General features: G+C 32.8%; 3 protein-coding genes across 3 annotated transcripts; 1 reads left to right on the forward strand and 2 right to left on the reverse strand.

Moving 5' to 3' along the window:
• Window positions 1-319: 319 nt before the first annotated feature.
• On the reverse strand, window positions 320-5,978 carry LOC113516234 (beta-1,4-N-acetylgalactosaminyltransferase bre-4-like). The gene is made up of 7 exons (XM_052895093.1): window positions 5,911-5,978; window positions 5,166-5,236; window positions 4,555-4,608; window positions 2,879-3,082; window positions 2,302-2,490; window positions 834-954; window positions 320-389 (listed from the first exon to the last, which is right to left on the reverse strand). Exons 1-7 carry the CDS (start codon window positions 5,976-5,978, stop codon window positions 320-322), a joined length of 777 nt encoding a protein of 258 aa, XP_052751053.1.
• Window positions 5,979-11,540: 5,562 nt separating this feature from the next.
• LOC113516307 (sperm flagellar protein 2-like) lies at window positions 11,541-17,499 on the reverse strand. Its single transcript, XM_026900722.3, has 2 exons — window positions 14,148-17,499; window positions 11,541-13,703 (listed from the first exon to the last, which is right to left on the reverse strand). Exons 1-2 carry the CDS (start codon window positions 17,450-17,452, stop codon window positions 11,651-11,653), a joined length of 5,358 nt encoding a protein of 1,785 aa, XP_026756523.2. The 5' UTR covers window positions 17,453-17,499; the 3' UTR covers window positions 11,541-11,650.
• Window positions 17,500-17,939: 440 nt separating this feature from the next.
• Window positions 17,940-20,036, forward strand: LOC113516041 (uncharacterized). The gene is made up of 2 exons (XM_026900383.3): window positions 17,940-18,097; window positions 18,185-20,036. Exons 1-2 carry the CDS (start codon window positions 18,071-18,073, stop codon window positions 18,656-18,658), a joined length of 501 nt encoding a protein of 166 aa, XP_026756184.1. The 5' UTR covers window positions 17,940-18,070; the 3' UTR covers window positions 18,659-20,036.
• The last annotated feature ends 253 nt before the right edge of the window (window positions 20,037-20,289 follow it).

A 20,289-nucleotide genomic window follows, 5' to 3' on the forward strand; every position in this document is an offset into this window, starting at 1 on the left:
TAGGACATATTAAAAAAAAATAAGGGCAATAGAAGTTAAAACAAAATTTACCGGCAAGAAGGGATTGTTAGTAATTTGGAGATCGGTCTCCATTGCTATCAATATAAGGTCGACCTCCACGTAGTTCCCCCTGGAAACTACTATTTTGGTGACTAATTTATCGTTGAATTCGTCGCAATGGACTAACTGATCTGCCTTTTTATCCTCACCAATCATACCTCACTGGTGCCCTGCCAGTATATACCAATAGCGCAGGCGGGATTATCATTCCATTATCATCCATAAAAAAAAAATAACTGTACCTGTATTTACTTAAAGCTTATTTTGCGTGCGACAACTTTGCTATCTTATTACTATATCTTACTACTGGAAAACCAGCATATCGCATTCTAAAACGGAACAAAATAAATTATAAAATACTACTCGTATTTTCAACCGTATTCAAAAGGAAAGAAGTTCTCAAGTCGGCTGTTTTTTTTATGTTTGTTACCTCATAATACCGTCAATTGTGAATCAATTTGTTAATTTCTTTTTTTATCTGAAAGGATATACTTACAGATTGGTTTTATAAAAATTTTATAAAAATCGACTAAGTAGTTTAATTATTAAATCAGAATAACTTGTTATGTTATTTATAAAATATTATCTACTTCTAGTCTACATAGACATTTACAAATTATTTGATTATCTTGTAAATAAACAAATAATTATACAAATTTATCGTGTACGTTATTTTAGAACGATAATAATATCCGCTGAGAAATGTCATCATCTGTCAAACCTGATAATGGTAAAGGAATTAAAAAATACCACCTACAAGTGACTCCACTCACCTCCAAAACATGTCGTAGTCTTCCCCACCCCATCCCCAGTACAAATTAGAGAAACCGTTTGCCTGTTTGAACTGCTCCACAGTCATTGAGGTCACGCCGCCGAACGAAAGATTGTTTATAACTCTAGAAATTTAAGGTATCTTAAGGTATAGTCATACTCATTTTAATGTCCCATTTGACCTGCCAATCGTTCTTTGGCTCCCTATAGGTCGTTTATCAGGGTCATTATTATTTACAACAATTATACATTATTACATCTATACTAATATTGTATAGATAAGAAATTTAAATGTTTGTCTGTAATGGATGAACTCAAAAACTGTTCAATCGATTTTAAAAATTCTTTTACTATATATAATGTATAGTCTATTATCATTATTATTATTTCAATTTTCAACTATCCACTGCTGAACATAAGCCTTCCTCTTGGGGGGTTTTGCCAGTAGTTGTCCCATTTGGCAGGCAGATTGGCAACCGCAGTTAAGCTTTGAAGATGTTTTAAGAGAAGCGCTGCTGCCCATCGCTCGCTCTCTCTTAATGCCTCTTACGATACCTACAGAAAAAGAAAAAGTGGCCAATACTATGTTGGGACCACACTGCAATGCTCACTTACAACCTTTGTTTATATTACGTCTATGCTTATAACATTTACACGGCGATTAGCGTGAACGATTACCATGATACGGGATTTTTATACAATAAGGTGACCCTGTTAAATCGACTTCTCCGTGCCGCCCCAGGTTGTAGTTAACTGAGAGCAGGTAACGTGGGTGCATTGGGGGGAAAGGGATTGTTAGTAATGGAGACTGAGAATCCCATTGCTAGCAATATACCCAACCAGGTCGACCTCCTCGCGGTTCCCCCTGGAAACTATCATGGTTAATACCTGATGAATTCATCATGATGGGCTAATTGGCCTGTTTCCATTCTCATCTATCACCCTTCACTGGCGCTTCGCCAGCGTATCCCGTTAGCGCAAGCGGGGTTACCATACCATTTTCACTCATCAAAAAAAAGTGGGTGCATTATATTATATTATCGATCATCATCGTCATCTTCTTCTTGCCGTTATCCCAATTATTTGAGGTCGGCGTTATATATTTTTATTTATATTATAATATATGGGTTTGGCTTTTCGTTTTACGACCGTCACTTGTTAATGGTATCCGCCACTTACAGTATACAAAAAAAGAATTGAGGAAAAAGAAAGAAGTGAGTAAATGAATTTGTTGAAAATACTAGTAAAGAATTTATGGACAAAAGTTGAAGCCTTCTTTACACAGCAGTTGCGGAGGGGATGTTAGTCAGAAACTCAAATGGGTCTTCAGTGCCACGCATTCTTATACTGTAGATCATGTTTCATTTCATAAAGTTTCATTAAAATTATACCTGCAAAAGTAAGCGGTGGAATTTTAGGCTACTATACCTAATCAGACTGATACATAGATATTTTTCTAAAAATATACACACACATTAGTGTATGCGTCGATGACTTTACCACATATATGCCTTATAAAGTTTGGGCAGCTGTAAAGGATCCTGGAGTCAGTTGGCAGCAAATCTACATCGTGGAACACCACACAATGAAAGGTGCCAAACATTTGCATTTCCATGAACACCGCGTTATACAGTCGACCTTTAATAAAGATGCCCTTACCTTGGAAAGCAGTAAAACATGATTAAAATATATCTATAAAGGTACGGGATGAATTTGATTGGTGATTCTGAATGATAATAATTTATCACCAGAGGGAGGAAATAATTGTTAATAATAAGGACTAGCAGCTCCATTGCTAGCAATATACCATGTCAAGTCGACATCCACGCCCTCCTAGAAACTATCTCTATCAATTCCTGATCATTTTGCCCCGATGGACCACCTAACTGGACTTCATTGGGGAGAAAGGACTTGTTAGCAATAGGGACTAGAGGCCCCAAAGTAACAATATACCCTGTTAGGTCGACCTCCACGCGGTTCCCTCTGGAAACTGTCGCGATTAATTGTTGTAGGATTCATTATAATGATTTAATTTTTTATAACTTACCACTTTGTTCGATGACAAATATCCTGTACTCCAGCTTCCGTTTCATTAAGAATGGGTGAATGTTGTACAGGAATATTTCCAGGTTCGCTTCCCGGTGTCTACAGTAAATTTTTTTTTTATAATTGTAAATAATCAACGTCATCTTAATGATACTTAAATCATTGATATTTGATATCACTACCCTAGTCATCATTTCAGTCTTTGCTGAACACAATTTTTATTCTTTCAGATAAAAAAGATTTTTTTCCAAGTCGCTTTAGAACTGATGGAATTATGAGGTAACAAACATAAAAAAATACAACCGAATTGAAATCCCTTTCATTTTGAAGTCAATTGAAAATCTAAAAAGATATTTTGTTCCAGAACATACATCATACACATACAACATCCAGAACTTAGGTTACACGTTTATTTTTATTATTTACTTAATTTTCTTGCACTGTATAATTATGTTAAAGTGAATGCTGTGAATACCTATAATAGGCATGTGCATTAATATTGTATTGTATTTAATGTTGTTATACCTATATGTTATAATGCAATATGCTGTTGGTGTTCCTTAAATAAATAAATAAATATATAATAAACTAAATAACAACATACAATAAACTAATATTTTAAAAATTATACCAACCTAATCTCCCATTTACATAGAGTAATATCCTTGACCGTCGTACCGTTACAACGTCTAAGTTTATTTATATCTATAGTACTTATATATATATGGAGTACTTAAAATAATTACAGCCCTCCGTCAAAAAGTTCGCTCGGTGGAGATCGCTTTGAGTGATAAACTCGTCTATTGTGCTTCTCCGTTAAATTTTATAAATAACATTACATTAAGTCTGTTATATATTTTTGGAATTAGATAATAAACGTTATTTATTGTATTACTTTCTTTCAATATTTTGTATTTTTTTCTACAAAGTAGTGTAACGGTTTCATAGACTGCCTTATTTTCTAATGGTCACGAGTTCTTCCCTATTTTTTATGCAACATAGGATTGCTAACAAGCTGGCGGCTCATTTAACGAAAATTGATAACCGTCGCCTATAGACATAAACAGTATTATGATAAATAACCTAAAAATACGTGTGATATTTGGCTTCCTTTTCAATTTACTTTTAATTTTAATAAATATATGCCCTTTTGCGCATAGATCTCTAATTATTTGACACTTACTAACAATAACGAGGAGGCTTCATCCTCGTTGCTAGCGATATACCCAGTCAGGTCGACCTCCATGCGGTCTTCATGGAAACCATCGTGTTTAATTTCCGGAAAATTCGTCACGATGCGATGGTCTAACTAAAATTGTATTATCAGGGGAAATATACTGTTAATATTAATACATAATCTAGCGCCATTGTTAGTTATTTAAATCAGGTCGATCACTACGTGGTTCCCCCTGAAACCATTGTGGTTAATTCATAATGAATTCGTCATGACGGGCCAAGTGACCTTCTTCTTTCTTCCTCACCTATCATCCCTCACTCGCCAGCCTCGCCAACGTATACCAACAGTGCAGGCCGTGGAAATCAATCAATTATCATTACTTCATCACCTTCAATCACTTTATAATCTCCCACTAATACCCCCTACCAACGCAAACTGACAGCGTAAGCTTCATTACAATTAAAAAAAAATGTTAAAAGTATAGATAAATAGCCACTTACCAAGTTGACTTTTGTTTAATACGCACACCGGTATTTTATTAACACGGACCGGTTCTGGAAATTAATTAAAAGGATCTTATTAATATTGAAAGGGTTCCTATTTTTCTTAACGTTTTCCTGTTATCCCTTATTTGTTCTATTTAGTAAACGGTCTTGGAATGTTTTATGGAAATTAGTAATCAAATTAGACAACAGATACGAAAAAGAACAAACTTATTTAGTTGGTAATATTTATTATACATTTCAATAGAATTTTATAATAATATAATCAAATATCGCCGTGTGATTCCGGCATAGAATAGGCCACCCCTTCCTTTTCCGTAAGAGGTGACTAAAGGAACTTAATGATAGAAGAATGGGCAACAGCGTCCCTCTTGAAATATCCCTGAAAGCCTAACTTGCCAACTCGCCTGCCAAGCGTGGCAACAACTAACAAAACTCCCTAATAGGGGGAGGCCTATCTTCGGTAGTGGACAGTTAAGAGCTGATACGATGAGGTTGATTTATAAGGCATAATATTATACCTAAGTACTGAGATAAAGAATATAGTATTAACACAACCCACTCGCGTGGACAAAATTACGGGTAACTAGTACAAAATAAAAACTTACCTAACATATATCTGGATGTTCTAATATCATCTGATATTTTATTATGTTTTTCTTTAATAATTTTTGTATCCCTGTAAGGGATATTATTCTGCAGAGTTTAATACTCGTTCCTCTAAAAAGCTAAAAATACTTTTATTTAGTTTTGTTAGTTTATTTTAATTATAATATTAATTTAACTGACTGGTGGAGACCATTATTATGATTCTATAGGTATTCTCTAATGCCTGTAGCATTAAGTCCGCCCAATGGCAGACTTAATGTGTACAAAATACCATAAATGTGGAGCAAAAGTACTGGTTATTGGTCAATAAAGTGTAAATAAATAAATAATCTAATATGTAACAAAATATATATTATAGCTATATATTAACTAGTTTATAAACTCGTGATAAAATAAGTTATGGGCCCAGAGACATGAATTGCCTACGCTCCAAGTATCTCAACAGGTCCAAATTGAGATGCCTAGTGCGATATCTATATAAAATTATTATAAAATATGTACTTTATTCTTTTGCTGATTGATATCTTTTAATTAACAACACTTGGTCAGGAGTAGTGCCCGTAAAGAACATACAGTACAGTATTGGAGTAAAAAGAAACACCAGGAACCACTGTCGCCACAGCGTTCCACCCGTTTCTCCAGACAATTGTTCAAAAATGACGGACGCTCGCGTGCTGAAACTATTTATATAAATGTATATATTCTTTCGAGTCAATAAACAACCTAAATATATTTCGACCAAACCTTAGCAACTTCCATAGCACAGCAGTCAGGTCGATCTCTACGCGGTTCCTCCTGGAAATCGTCGTCATTATTGTCAAAGTCATCACGATGGGCCAACCGACCTAAATTAATTCTTACCTATCATCCCTCACTGGTGCCCCGCCGGTGTATACCGATAGCGCGGGCGGGGCTACCATTTCATTATCATTCATAAAAAAAAACTTACTGATAAAATGCCGCGGCTAAATAACTATATTCACTTTCCTCAATGGAAAAAACGGATACATGGCGTAAAATTTATTTTAACAGTGAAATAGAGAAACTATCGGCAACACGTTACAACACGTACTGGGCTCTGGCTAAAACTTTGCTCGAGTTTTGTTTGTAGTCGGACACAAACAACAACAAACATCAGTATCGAATGTTGATATCAATGATACATTCTATAAATATTTAATAAAAGTTAAAATGTTTAAAATTGAAAATTCATGAAAAAACGCTATTCAAAACCGAATGGCCACTTTGGTAATAATTTATTTTTTATGCAACGTAAAAAGGCATACCTTATACGACATGACGATTTTTTTAAGAGCATTGTAGAAGGAAAAATAGAGGGTAAAAGCTGAAGAGGAAGACCTAGGAATAACTACATGGGACAGATAAAAAAAAACACTAGGTGTCATGTCGTATAAGGAGATCAAGGATATGGCCTCGGATAGAGCTGGCTGGAAGAAGATGCATGAATTAGTTGCACCGACAAGAGGAAACTTTAAATTAAAAAAAAGGGCATACAAGCTGACGGCCCACCTGATGGAAATTGGTCACCGTCGCCTATAGACATGAACAGTATCATAGACATAACAGAGTATACTGTGTTGTTCGTGATACCTCAATAGACTCATATTTTTCTCTTATAGTAAAACGCTCGTTCTTAACAGCGAGTCATTAAAGTCGTTAATAAAATAAGCAAAGCTGTTATTAATTCAACTGTCATAATATTTTTACTTCCTTCCTAATTGACGCGAGGAAGGCCAAAGGGTGTAGTAGTGTAGTGTAGCTAGCAAATATATTTATTTATTTAAACTTTATTGTCCAATAAAATATAGTAGAAAAGGCGGTATATAGGTATTCTTTACTAGTCAACTTTTAAGATATGCAGAGGTACTTGATGACGGTTAAAATAATAAAAATAACTAACCTAAAGAGTACGTTACGTTTCAAGTATTCAAAATATAACTAAATTAATTCAAAGAAATCTAGACAACATACCAGCTCAGTAACATTGTATCTAGACAGAATTATCGCTACAAGCAGGAACGCTAGTCCAATTGTGTCTGGAATTAATTTGCAGCATTAGCCTCGTCGCCTTGAAGCCGGAGACTCAGGAAATAGACGGATTCTGGTTCATTTACTGCACCTAATTCTACCCGTGTACTCCCGGAGACAACATTCATCGTGTCTTTTAAATTTAAAATTGCAATAAGTATTTTGTCGTAACATTGACTGAAAAAGAAAAAATGGAATTAGAGGAAAAATAATATAAATAAATAAGCCTATTTATAGATTATTTCATGTATGGAGACATCGGTGTGTGAGATTAACTCGCACTTCGCTGGTTTTTTTAGTAGCCGTTTTCGTTTGAAAGCCAGAATACGGCAGTAAGATATAATCAGACTGGAAAAGCATGAGAACTACCTTAATGAGAATTGTTAAATAACTTCTAAGTTCTTAAGTAACTTTTTAGTTTAATAACTTCTATCAAGTCAATGGTGACTTGTAACACAGGTTCTTCTAAACCTACCGCAAGCTCCAGTCTCTCACAAAATTGGTTTCATATCAAATGGTACCTCAAGTTGTCACTTCATTCTACCTTTTGTGAAGAGAAAATAAAGCATTCATTCATTCATTCATCCCTATCAGGTTGACATTCACGCGTTTCCCCCTGGCGACCATAATGGTTAATTCTTGTAAAATTCATTATTATGGGTTAAGTAACCTACTTTCATTCTCACCCATCATCTTTTCATCATCATATCAACCTTTAACTGTCCACTGTTGAACATAAGGCTCCGCCTTGGGGGGTTTGCCAGTAGTTGCCACGCTTGGCAGGTGGTTTGGCAACCGCAGTTTTTAAGTTTTTAGTTTAGAGATGTTTCAAGAGAGACACTACAGCCCATCCGTCACCCTCCCTTAGTCGGTTCTTATGACACTTATGGGATAGGAAGTGGTGGCCTATTCTATGCCGGGACCAGACGTTCATTATTTCTTTCTGCCATTAAAAAAAAACATGATCTAAAACATGTACCTGACCCAAGCAATCGACTTTGTACAAAAGTCGATTGCTTGGGTACCTCTGTCCCATTTATGTTTCAACCGTGAAGCAGTTGTGTTTGCATGGCTGTGTTTCGGTTTGAAGGGTGGGATATGGCGTGAATTTATAGGGTACAGAGGAATAACACCCGAGACCTTAGGAATGGCAACGCATGGGGGGTATGATTGGCGAAACAATATACTCTGTTATGTTCATGGTACTTTGACTTTGGTTATCACTTTCCATCAGGTGGGCCGTCAGCTTGTTTGCCATTCTAAGTTGTATAATAATAATAATCCTTAATACTGTTCATACATTTATCACATTCCATCACGTAAACCGTAAATTTATTTCCGATTCCAATTTGTGTAAATTCCAGATTTTGTAAATTGTACATATCTACGACTATGCGAAACGGATATTGCAAATTCTGAAGAGAAGCACTCCCAAGATTTCATTAAAATGTAATTTGCATCCTATGCAATCCAGTAATTGTATTGCGATGAATCAGTCTGGCGACGTCGCCCACAGCACATGCTTATGCACACTACCCGACGATTTCATTACAATTACATAACTCCTCAAACACCAAAAGTACTTTCTATTAATCCGGTATTTTTTTAATCTATAATCTGAATCTGGGTATTTAATACTAACACCATTTTTTCATTTTTTCTTAATTGTACCCCCGCCTGCTAACAGTATACGCTGGCGAGGCACCAGTGAGGGGCGATAAGTCAGAATGAAAAGGCAGGTCAGTTAACCCATCGTGATGAATGCACCTGAAATTTAGCACGATGGTTGAAAGGATGGTTTCATATGCCCGCAGATCAGTTTCCAGTTTCCACGTGGAAACTGACCTGCGGGCATATGTCGTTCAACTGTCACGTGACCACTGACTGGCTGGTTTGTAGCGTTCATAATATGAATTAGCAGGGCAGTTCAATTTACGCCGTAATCTGCCTGGAAATAAGAGTTCATAATACGACCCCTGATGGGATATATTGTTAATAATGGATCTGGTAAATTCCCATTACTAATAATCCCTTTCCTCCATCTACTGTAGTTATTTTTTTTATACCATGAAGGCGGCAAATGAGCATACAGTTACTGTAGCCTGTGGACGCCTGCAATACTAGGGGCGTCTCCTGTAATTATTATTTACATCAAAATAGGAATCCAATTATATAATTTTTTTCAAGACTACAAAAGAGTAGATACTTAAGATAGACTGAAAAGGAAACATCCAAAGTAAAGCTATTAAAAAAAAAACATGTTCGTAACCAACCCTGAAGAAACTTTAAGTACTTTATAGTATAAATAGCGTGGAGACTTGTTTACGAAATTACAATATCATAAAAAGTTGCAATGTACCTAAATATTTATATACATACCTTTCGACCCTTACAATTTCATTATAGTAACTATAATTGCCCACTATATTTTATTTGTGACAATTTAGCAATGATTTATCAAAACCAAAGAATACTGTGGTTGTATCTGGGCCCGCAGCAATTCCTCCGCTCTTAATTGTTTTATAACAACGATTCTATTCAAATTCTGGATATTCATCGTAGACACTAATGGAAATGGTTTGGCAATGCCGCTAACGATATAATTTATCATGAGTTAAAACAAGGAGTGCACAGAAATAGACTATTTGATTACATTACGTTATAAATCACCTACTCTTTGTAGCTTTCAATAAAATTCATTGCCAATAGTATGTAAAGTGATCCGACAAGAACCTATTTTGAAATGTCATTTTCTAAAACCACCGGTTTCAATCATGAGATAAAAACTAAGGGACCGATGCGGGAGTAAAGCTACGACAAGTTTTCGATTAGAAATGAATCATCAAAATTGGTTGAAAATTGAATTTCTTTATCGCATTTTTTTTTTAATGAAAATTGTTTATGGCAACCAAGCGATGAGTTTTTCTAAATGGTTATTTTTTTATTAGATAATTATTTTTTGCGATTTCCTTATATTTTGGTACGACTGTTACAACTGTCATGATCATGGGCAAATTGAAGAAAAGCGGGTATATGAGTATACGTATAGTCAAATTGGCGATATGGTCCACGTTGTTGGAAAGTGACAATCGTCTATAAACCTGATCAACACGGTAACCGCTTACCATCAGGTGGACCGTAAGCTTGTTTGCCTCCTCAGTGATATAAAAAAAAACATCGTGGGTGTGGTATGAAATGAAAAGAGATTATGGAGTCTTCACTTCAGTTAGGTATACACAATATACAAATGACGTTGCTACCTACACAACAATATTTTATTCACAATATAAATATAAAATACAAAATGTTTATATTATTATTATTCCTCATTTCAATGAAATTCATTTCTAGAAACAAGAGACAAATAAAACGTCGTGAAAAATACATTGGGCGGAAGCTCAATATACATATATTTTATCTGGTGGCTTCTACACGCCAAATATATTCGTACTCGAAATAAAGTTGCTATATTTTATTCGAGAGAGAAGAGAAAATTTCAAAATATCGAACAAATGCGAATCTTACGGAATAACATTTTATATCATTACTAGCCATTCGGCCCGGCTTCGCACGAGTTCGCTTCTTTCGTTCTTCGGGTTTCGTTCTTGCGGAAATCGCAAGTTATGAGTAGAAAGAATTGTTAAAATGCAATCTGCATTAATTGGTATACAAAGTAGGATAATAAGTTTATATAGATGGGCTTTATGTGCTAAATTAAGATAAAGCTCTGTGTTGTGAAGCAACTACCTGTAAACCTAATTACCAAGTATGAGAGATCCAACGATTACAGATCCCTCACCGTTCGAATCCATTTTTTCTTATCAGGATAAACACTATCCTATCTCTCAAAACAGAGCAAACCATACATATTTACGAAAATTCATTAAAATCGATTTAGGGGTTTCGAAAATGAAGGAACATCGTGAAGACTTATCCTTACATTCGATAGCTTTTAGTAAAATTTTGTCTTAAAGTTCTCTTAACCAACCCTAATAAGTACAGTTCGCTGGTCAAAAGCAACTCTAAACCTTAAATAGCCATATTTTGAATTATAAAAAAAATTTCAAACGCAGTGACACGAAAAAACGGAGAGCAAACTGATTCTAAACGAAAAATAATTTACAACAAAGAGGTAACTCTCAATAGTTTAAATTTCAAACAATATTTATTATTTTATTTTCAGCAATTATCAATTGTTGTATGTTACTGAGTATTTACACATGTGTTAGCTAATATATATATATATATATATATATATATATATATATATATATATATATATATATTATATTGATGAATTTTGAATAAAAGAATAAATACTAAAAAGAACCTTTGAATCTTTCCTACAGTAACAAATTAAATTTTGTTAATAATATAATATTACAGTACAAATAATAAGATAGTGAAGAAGAAATATCAGAAATAAATGAGATATTCATATAAAGACCTTACGAACTTCTACGGCCAAGTTAATGGCTGTAAACTTTTTCATCTTGTGCAAAAGCTTGCACACGTTTGAATCAGTTACAAATTTGCAAACGTAAATTTCTCCATTGTCGGTGTCTCCTTCTAAACGCTTCATAATATCTTTTACCTGTTGTACATAAGGAGTAGTCTTTTCTTCAGGAAGTAATACAAAATGCCAAGGTAGGCAAATTTGTAATACGTTCCATATAACCTTTTGACTAACAGCGTATATTATGTCTGGATTTTCTTGCATCACTTCACTTTTATGCTCTTCCTCCACTTCTTCTTTCTCTGGAAGCTTATCATTAACTGTATCAGTTTCCTCTTCAGAGGGTTTACAAATGAATGTAGTCTTAACATCTATAGCAGACTGTGCAATTTTACTTTTACTAGAGATAGTACTTTTCTGCATCTTTGGCAAACGTGCACTCTGACTACTCTCTATTTTTTTAACCTTTGATGTTATGCTCTTTTCTTTTTTACTCTTTTCATCAGTAATGGGAAATGGTTCTGTATATTCTAATTCTATAATAGTTATACCCTCACAAGTATTAACTACATCCGTTATTAGTTTATCCAAATATTCGCATGCGCACTTACGAACACATGCTAAACATTTATCTTCATATTGTTTTAATTTAATCAAATTGCATACAACTTCTTGGCATTCATCAAAATTAAAGCATATCTTTTTACCAACCGCCATAGATAAAGCTGAGGTGAATCCCTCAATTGGATTAACGCTTTTACAGAAAGCTAGAAGAAATGCAGAATAATTCATTTTATCTTGAGATGTTTCAAATAATTCAAATAAGAAATGCTTAGTTAAGTTTTTTCTTAACTGACTATATTTATTATCCAGATCAAAATCTTCTTCGAACCAAAGCTCTTCAAGCAGAAAGTTATTTCTAGATATGAGCTCAGTGGAATCAATATCAGTACATCGAAAATTTTTACGCATCTCCAATAATTCCTCTAAGGTAGGAAACCTTATATTTAAGCAATAAATAAGAAAGTCCCTCCAATCTATGTAACAAGTGTCGCCAAATAAAAGATAGACCAATTTAGGAACTTGTTCAGGATCTAAACGATTCCATGCTTCTGGAAATAAAGGACCTTCACATGATTCTTTACCAAAGAAGAAAAAGTCTTGTAATAAATATATAAAAGCTTGTTGCAGTATGATGCCAGTAGGTGCAACAATTTTAAATTGTGTACGTAATCTAGCTAACTGACCAACTTTAAAATCTAGGTCTTTAACTACCTCGACGGTTTCTCCTTTATCAGTAGAGAGTTCAGATGTTGAAAATTGTAAAAGGTTCGGATCAATAATAAATCCATCATGTTCAAGAATAAGAGTTTCTGTTATTTTTCGCCCTCCTTCTACGGCCATTTGCAAATATTTGCATAGCCGATCAACTGCCTTGATCTCATTCATGTAATGTGTATTAATATCATTTTGTACTTCTGTAAATGTATTATAAATATTATCATTAAATAACTTCATATCCTGATAGCATTTATATTGAAGTGCAAACATACGTAAACTAGCACGAAACATCTCGCCATTTATAGCCATTGTCCATTCTTCCATACATTTTAATGCCTTTTGTATAAAAATTTCTTCAAACTTGATTGTCTCTTCTGATGTATTATTATCGTCTTTCCTTTTTACAGGTGGTGTAATTTTTGCAATTTCACTATACTCTCTACTTATCAGTGATCGATAAGAATCATTTGTGTCTTTAATAACTTTCAAAGCAAACTTAACGTTGTTCTCTATTATTAAATTAAAAGGATTGTTACTGTAATCAATCTTAATATTTTTTAATTGCAGTTCCTGAAATGCTGCTTTTAATTGTCGGTATACTTTATCTTCTCCTCCCTTCCTGCTTCCAGATGTTTCTTCTGATTCCTTTAATATTTTTGTTAAATCTTTAGATGAAAGTCTGTCATTTGGAGGCATACGTTTTATCATTGCAAAATAAAAATCATGTAATGCTTGAAATGTTAAAATAGACCTGAAACAAAAACTTGGAATAAAAATCGTTGGTACATTTTATTTTGCAAACAAATTGCAGCCTCATAGTGACATTATGAGCATTAAATCAATAATTATAACACCGCCAACCAAAATGGTTGATATACGAGTAGACGCAGTCTCAGGAACTCTTAATTATATAAATACATATAATTTAAATGTATTGTAAAATTATAACTTTGCATTCTGAAAATATGAATATTAGAACATTTAACCGTCTAGTATTCTTAGACGATTAAATATCGCGCTATATTCTATCAACAAATTGTATAGTTATTTAATGATGTGCTTATTACAGATTATTTAAAGGATACGTTATTTTTCCAGCTAATAAAAAAGCCAGAAGCTTATGTTACTGAACAGCTAAGATAAAAATCTGGTTGCAGAAATAAATTCTATTCAATATATAATAATCATTAATTACCGATTTAATTCTGTCTGCATACACGATATATACGTATTGGCCATACTCGTTAATTCTTCCATAGCCCAATTTTCACAAATAAGCGCATATCTTTGCTGTTGAGCATGTAATTTTCCTTCATCGCAAATGTGATATAGCTTGTTTTGTAATTCTTTAACACGACAATGCCATTCATTTTTAGCTAAATTAATTTCACGCCAGTCATACTCAAATTCATTATAATCTTTCTGAAAACAACTTACTAGATCTTGCTTAAGAGAAGGTAAAGTCAGTATTTGCTCCATTTTATCTTTAATAAATCTAGTATATGGTATCAAACAATTCATTTGCAAACGTTTAGCCAAAAACAATTGCTGCATATCACAAATATAAGTTTTTTCAATTTCCTCCCAACAAGTTGCCAACGCTATACCAATAATCTCAGGAATAGGTAAATCGCCATAATTCCAATCTTCTTCACCAGCTAAAATCTTTATTTCTTTCACACTTGTCATTGATCTACTTTGATTATCATCTGATACATTCTCCAAAAAAACGTTGATAGTCTCTGGCCTTTCTTCATTTGAATTTGGTGCTTTTACAACTTCCAGTTCATTATTTAGCGAAATCTTACTGATTTTAGACACTTGTCGTATCTTTTCTTTAGATTTTCTATTTGATACCTCAGGTTTAACAATTTTAGATTTTGTTCTTTTATCATCTGAGGATGGAAAATCAAGACTACTTAAGACATTTTCACCAAATATTTCGTCACAAGACTTTAAAGGCATAGTATAATCGCCAATAATGTATTTGCATATTTGTGCTAACAATACTTTTTCTATAACTTCATAGTACATACTATAGTTAATTCCCAATGCAGCATAAAATCTATCTATCAGTTCTGAATTTTCTTCCGTCAAATTCCATATAACAAACTCTTGAAGAATGTCTTCTGTTTCCTTAAGTTTGATGTAGCAAGTAAAATAACTGTCAAAAGGTATATCGTTTTTCCTTTTATGAGGATCACTTACAAGTTTAGAAACTCTAACTGCCTTATAAGGATCTATCTCTTTTGTACGGTGTTTTATAATGCTCTCTTCTAAATAAATATCATCTCGGTCATTTAATTCACCTACATCAGGAGGAGCACGACCAGAAAAAGTCTCTTCCAATATTTGTGCCTGCCGATAAGTCTTTGGATAATTTACAAGAACAAAACCAGTAATATTTCCTTGATCTTTTATATATTCGACTATCATAGCTGCTAATAAATGATCTGTTAAAGATTCACCAAAATTTAATATTTCATAAGTATATTTGCCTAGATCTGCGGCAGCGGACAAAACGATCTCTTTTTCTGGTATTGTTTTAGGTGTTTGCGTTTGTTTTGTATTTAAAGGTAAAGTACCTGAAACTATATTAATATTTACATCGCCAGTTTTATTAATAACTTCATCATCCACTTTCATCATTTGAAGAAGTTCTTTATTTTCTTCTTCTTGAGCTGCAAGAATAAATTTATCAAAAGACAATTCAATATCAGTACATCCAATCATTTCAGTCTTAAACTTCTTTAAACAAAAATTAATAGCAGACTCTACTCGAACAATATGGATTCGTCGTAGATTAAGTAATGTTTGCATAGCAATTGTTATCGATCTATCTGGGAGACCACATAATAGCGCCTTTACAGAAAAGTGTGGCAAATTAGCTGGCGGTCTTGGAGGTGGATATGGATACTTAATATCTAATAACGTATAAACAACGTGACCTAATATTTTTGTACCGAGATATTCATATTTTCGTTCTTCTGCCTCAGGATCATAGTTAGGTATTAATAAATCCAATGCCCACGGATACGAATAATTGTGGTATTCTTTAAATTCATTTTCATTTAAAGCATCCTGTCGATTCAATTCTAGTCTTATTACTTCTTCCTCTTGAATCGAAGATTCTTCTTCTATTCCTTGCTCTTTTAAAATGTTCTCCATTGGATCTAATATATCAAATATAGGTTGTTGTTTATAATACAATGTTTTCCATTCATGAATGAAACGATCAGGAATATCACCTCCTATTAATTTTTTAAAATATGCATATTTAATTCCATAATCAATAATTGATAACAGAGTCTCGTAACATATTTCATAATATCGTTGTCGTTTTCTCTTAATTTTTTCAGCATATAATTTTTTATGAAGCATGTTTTGTCTTTGTTTTTCAAAGTCTATTTCAACGACTTCCAAATGAATTTGTTCTTTAACATTATCAAGGTATTGGTTGAATTGTTGTTCTCTTTGATCTGCAAACTCCCTTTCTGCTCTTATTCTATTCTGAACAAGGTTTCGTGCTTGCTGTTTAGTTTCCATAATTTGAGTACACATTTGTTTCTCAAACTGAGAAAGTTTCATAACTTTTTTGGCTAATTCAATGTCAAACTTCGTTTCCTCTTCAGCAACTGAAAAATCCCACAGAGATCCACTAATAACGTTACATATTTGTTTCTGAAACTCCTCAGAATCAGATCTTTTGTACATCCTAGTATAAAGATTATCCATATAATTTTTTGCCCATTCTGAATCGATAAGTGACTTTTTTCTTTCAACCGCTTTTTCATCCAAAGCAAGTAATTGTTCATATGTATAATTTTCAAATTTACAGGGATATTTCAATGCAAACTTTTCCATTTCAATTTTTTCTTTATTTGTTATATTTTGGGTCTTTTGAGGTAAACGTTGCAGTGGTGTTTTTGATTCTTCAATTTTATTTAATATTTTAGAATATTTATGTCTCATGAAATCATATAACTCTTTAACTTGTTCTGTTTTTTTTCTTTGCCACTCAATAAATTGTTTTTCGTCTAGTAGTGGTTTAGAAAGATCGTCAACAAAGTATTCTTTGTCTTCTTCTACTCTATTAACTTTGAATCTATTGCCCATCTTTTCAATTAAATTGGAGACCATTTTTATCTCGCTTTTAATGAAATCTATACGATCTTTTTTATCTAAATGAAGAAATAATTGGTAAAATAAACGAAGTAAGGTTGACCCTCTACCTTCCATAATATTACTCAAATCTATTTCATTCAAATGGACTCGTAAATCCTTTAGCCATGCCGTCAAATATTTCCAATTATTTTTGAGATCTTCAAGTGCATAACCGGATCTTATTAAATAATACTTTTCATCATTAATAATATTGTAACTTAGTAGAATGTTAGCTATAATATTCCCATTTTTCATCATATCGCCGAATTCTTCAGCTTCCCATTTAATTGGCCTTTGTAACCTTTCGGTTAGCCACTCTTTTAATATTTCGGCCATAATTTATACTTTTAATTTATAGTAGTAGATCACTAGTAGTAGTTATATTGGATTATTCACAATGAAAAATTAAAAATTGTCAATCATTTTTTAATTTACTTTTTTTTTCCTAAAAATACATTTAAAACCTATTTTAATAACTTACAAATAGGTTTTCTCCCTTAAATAGCTGCACTGCTTATAATATTTTTAGTCTTTTACAGAGTGAGATTAAACTAATTAGCATCATTTTAGTACTCTCCTTGTTCTATCAGTGGAACTGAATATTTTTCAAAGAAATATATATCTAAAAGTCTTAGCTAAAAACGTTAAAATGTCATCACTTTAGATATAATAAAATATCTAGAGTGTTCTATGCTTATTTCATAGCCGTACTGTGTTACATACTTAATTCCTTCACTTACACTAAATTTTACAAAGTATTTTATGGAAAATAGAATGAAAAACTAGACTCTTCATCTATGGTTCATAGCTAGCTTTTTCGTGTCTTTGCTGTCACATAGTGTCATGTCATGTCATACGTACAATATTATGACATTTTTGTAATGTTTATTTTTCGCTATTTTTTATTGTATGTTTATTAATACAGTCAATCAATCTACATAGATCTATTTCAGGATGAAATGCAATGAATTTGAAAAAAGTGTAAGTAAATTTATCAGCTTTATTTATCTACATAGACAGATAACCTTGAATGGTACTGTTTAATACTAATTTTATTACGTTGTTTAGAAATCTCGCCACATGAACCTGGACAACTTGGACAAAGCGTTACATGATTTAGGAATGTTGAGTGCAATAACAGAAGCTCGCCGGGATTATTTAAGAGAGTCAAAAGCAAATTTTGGAGTGATGCGATTCAACACGCGCTACGTATCCAACGTCACCGTAGGATATTGTATGAAAAGAGCAACAAACAAAAACAGACTCTGCCCTTATGTTTTGCCCGTCAGACATAGAACTAAGAGTGAAAACTCAGATGCGATCATTAGTGACGTGACCGACGCTGGATGCGAATACAAAAACAGTTTGTTGGAACCGTCCACAAGTGGATATGGCGCTCACGAGTGCGCCAAAAGCCCAGCAAAACGCTGCCAGTCGCTAGAAAATCTCAATCTGTTAGTAGAATCCCAATCTGGCTCAGAAATATCACCAGAAATGGACTGTGTGTCAACTCGCATCCAGAAACTACAAGTTGATGAATGACATACCCACATCACAACTCGGTCTAGCGTTGTGGCACCAATGAATGATGCCATCACAGAGTGATGGATTGATAGAATGTAGTTGTAGTATTGAAGTGATTTACTGGATGTTGGTTGTATATTTTTCAGTGTATTTGTACATGTGAATGAGTGCCCCCTTATTGATTTTTACAAAACACACTGGACTGTCTGTAAATATTGTTTTAAAATGTTTTATTTACATAACCCTGTACTGGTATAATGTCATAATGTAAAAGTCTATTGTTTGTCAATAATTTATATATTTGTATGTAAGAGCTTCTTAATTGTGACCAGTGTCCTAATATGAAAAGATTTTAATTATATTTCTTGTGGTTGTAGTTAAAATATGAATGTTGTAGATTATTATTTATTATTACTGCTGGCTTTACAAACAGTGCAATATAAAACATAATTGTAAGGGGGAGCATGTAGATTTATTTTATGTCTGTAGTTCTGTGTGATTTTATAATTTTGCATGTATGACAGCCCTCAGTGGCCTGCAAATCTATGTGTAGCTATTGTCCTTAAATATTTAAGTATGCAAATTGCTCAAAATTCTTAATGGGTACAAATCGTGGATATAATACTGATTGTTTTATGTCTACAATTTACATTGTTCAAGGTTTGTTAAAGCGGCAGTTTTAAATTATTTTTATAGTTACCTAAACTAAATACCACCTAAGAATTTGTTGAGAACAAATTATTTTGTTTTGTCTAAGTCACAGATGCACTTTAGTACAAGATATTTATATATGTACATAAATTGTCTAATAATATGGTTTACATTTAGTACAGCTCTTCAAATAAAAAAAAGGAATTTTAACAATACTAATAGTACAATTAAACAAACAATCCTTTTGTTATTGCAAATATAAAATGTAAAAAATCAGGCTAAAAAGCTGTGAAACACAATTTCATGATTATTTTTCTATTCAATTCTATACACAGTTTATATGTTGTGTCCTATAAGAACTCGTATGGAATACATACTAAATATGTTTTTTTTTTTAAGTGGATTATATAAATTTATTACCTAAATAATGTAAAGCACTTTTTTTGTAATTCATAAGGATATTTATTAAATTATTTTCAAGTATATCCAATATAGTATTACTAAACTAAGGTTCTATAATTAAACATTACACATTATTAAGACTGTAAGATGGATCTCATGTCATTCTCTCATAATTAATTGGAAATGTGTACATCTAAATGTTTAATGAAGGGCAATGTGTTCCATAGTGTAATTTTTGCTTTTGTGACTTAGCCATAGATACATATGTTTGTTAACATATTTTGTTATTTTTTTCTTATTTAATAACAAATATTTTAAATAAATATTGCTTTAATTTATTCTATTTGTTTGTATTACTTTTTGAAAATGCAGGAAATTTGTTTATGGATGAAAATGACATTGCACCCACTTTTACTAATGATTAGAGATGGATAATATATGGCAATATCTATATATTATAGTTACAATATCTATATATGGCCATATATAATAATGAATATATTAAATCTTGGTTATTCAATATATAATACGAAATAAAGAACCCGATGGAAAAGAATACAGATATTTTACTAGTATGGGTGATATTGAAATAGGTG

Source organism: Galleria mellonella, unplaced genomic scaffold (assembly GCF_026898425.1).
Source record: "Galleria mellonella isolate WM207_F2 unplaced genomic scaffold, CSIRO_AGI_GalMel_v1 utg266, whole genome shotgun sequence".
NCBI lineage: Eukaryota > Metazoa > Arthropoda > Insecta > Lepidoptera > Pyralidae > Galleria > Galleria mellonella.

Bases quoted from the DNA above. Each gene is read 5' to 3' on its own strand.
- LOC113516234 (XM_052895093.1), bottom strand. From the start codon at position 5,978: ATGACGACGATTTCCAGGAGGAACCGCGTAGAGATCGACCTGACTGCT. The intron at 4,609-5,165 runs GTAAGTTTTTAT...ATTAATTTCCAG, and splicing joins AACATCCAGATATATGTTAG to AACCGGTCCGTGTTAATAAA. The intron at 2,491-2,878 runs GTAAGTTATAAA...CTGCTTTCCAAG, and splicing joins ATTTGTCATCGAACAAAGTG to GTAAGGGCATCTTTATTAAA.
- LOC113516307 (XM_026900722.3), bottom strand. From the start codon at position 17,452: ATGGCCGAAATATTAAAAGAGTGGCTAACCGAAAGGTTACAAAGGCCA. The intron at 13,704-14,147 runs GTAATTAATGAT...TTTTTGTTTCAG, and splicing joins ATGCAGACAGAATTAAATCG to GTCTATTTTAACATTTCAAG.
- LOC113516041 (XM_026900383.3), top strand. From the start codon at position 18,071: ATGAAATGCAATGAATTTGAAAAAAGT. The intron at 18,098-18,184 runs GTAAGTAAATTT...TACGTTGTTTAG, and splicing joins GCAATGAATTTGAAAAAAGT to AAATCTCGCCACATGAACCT.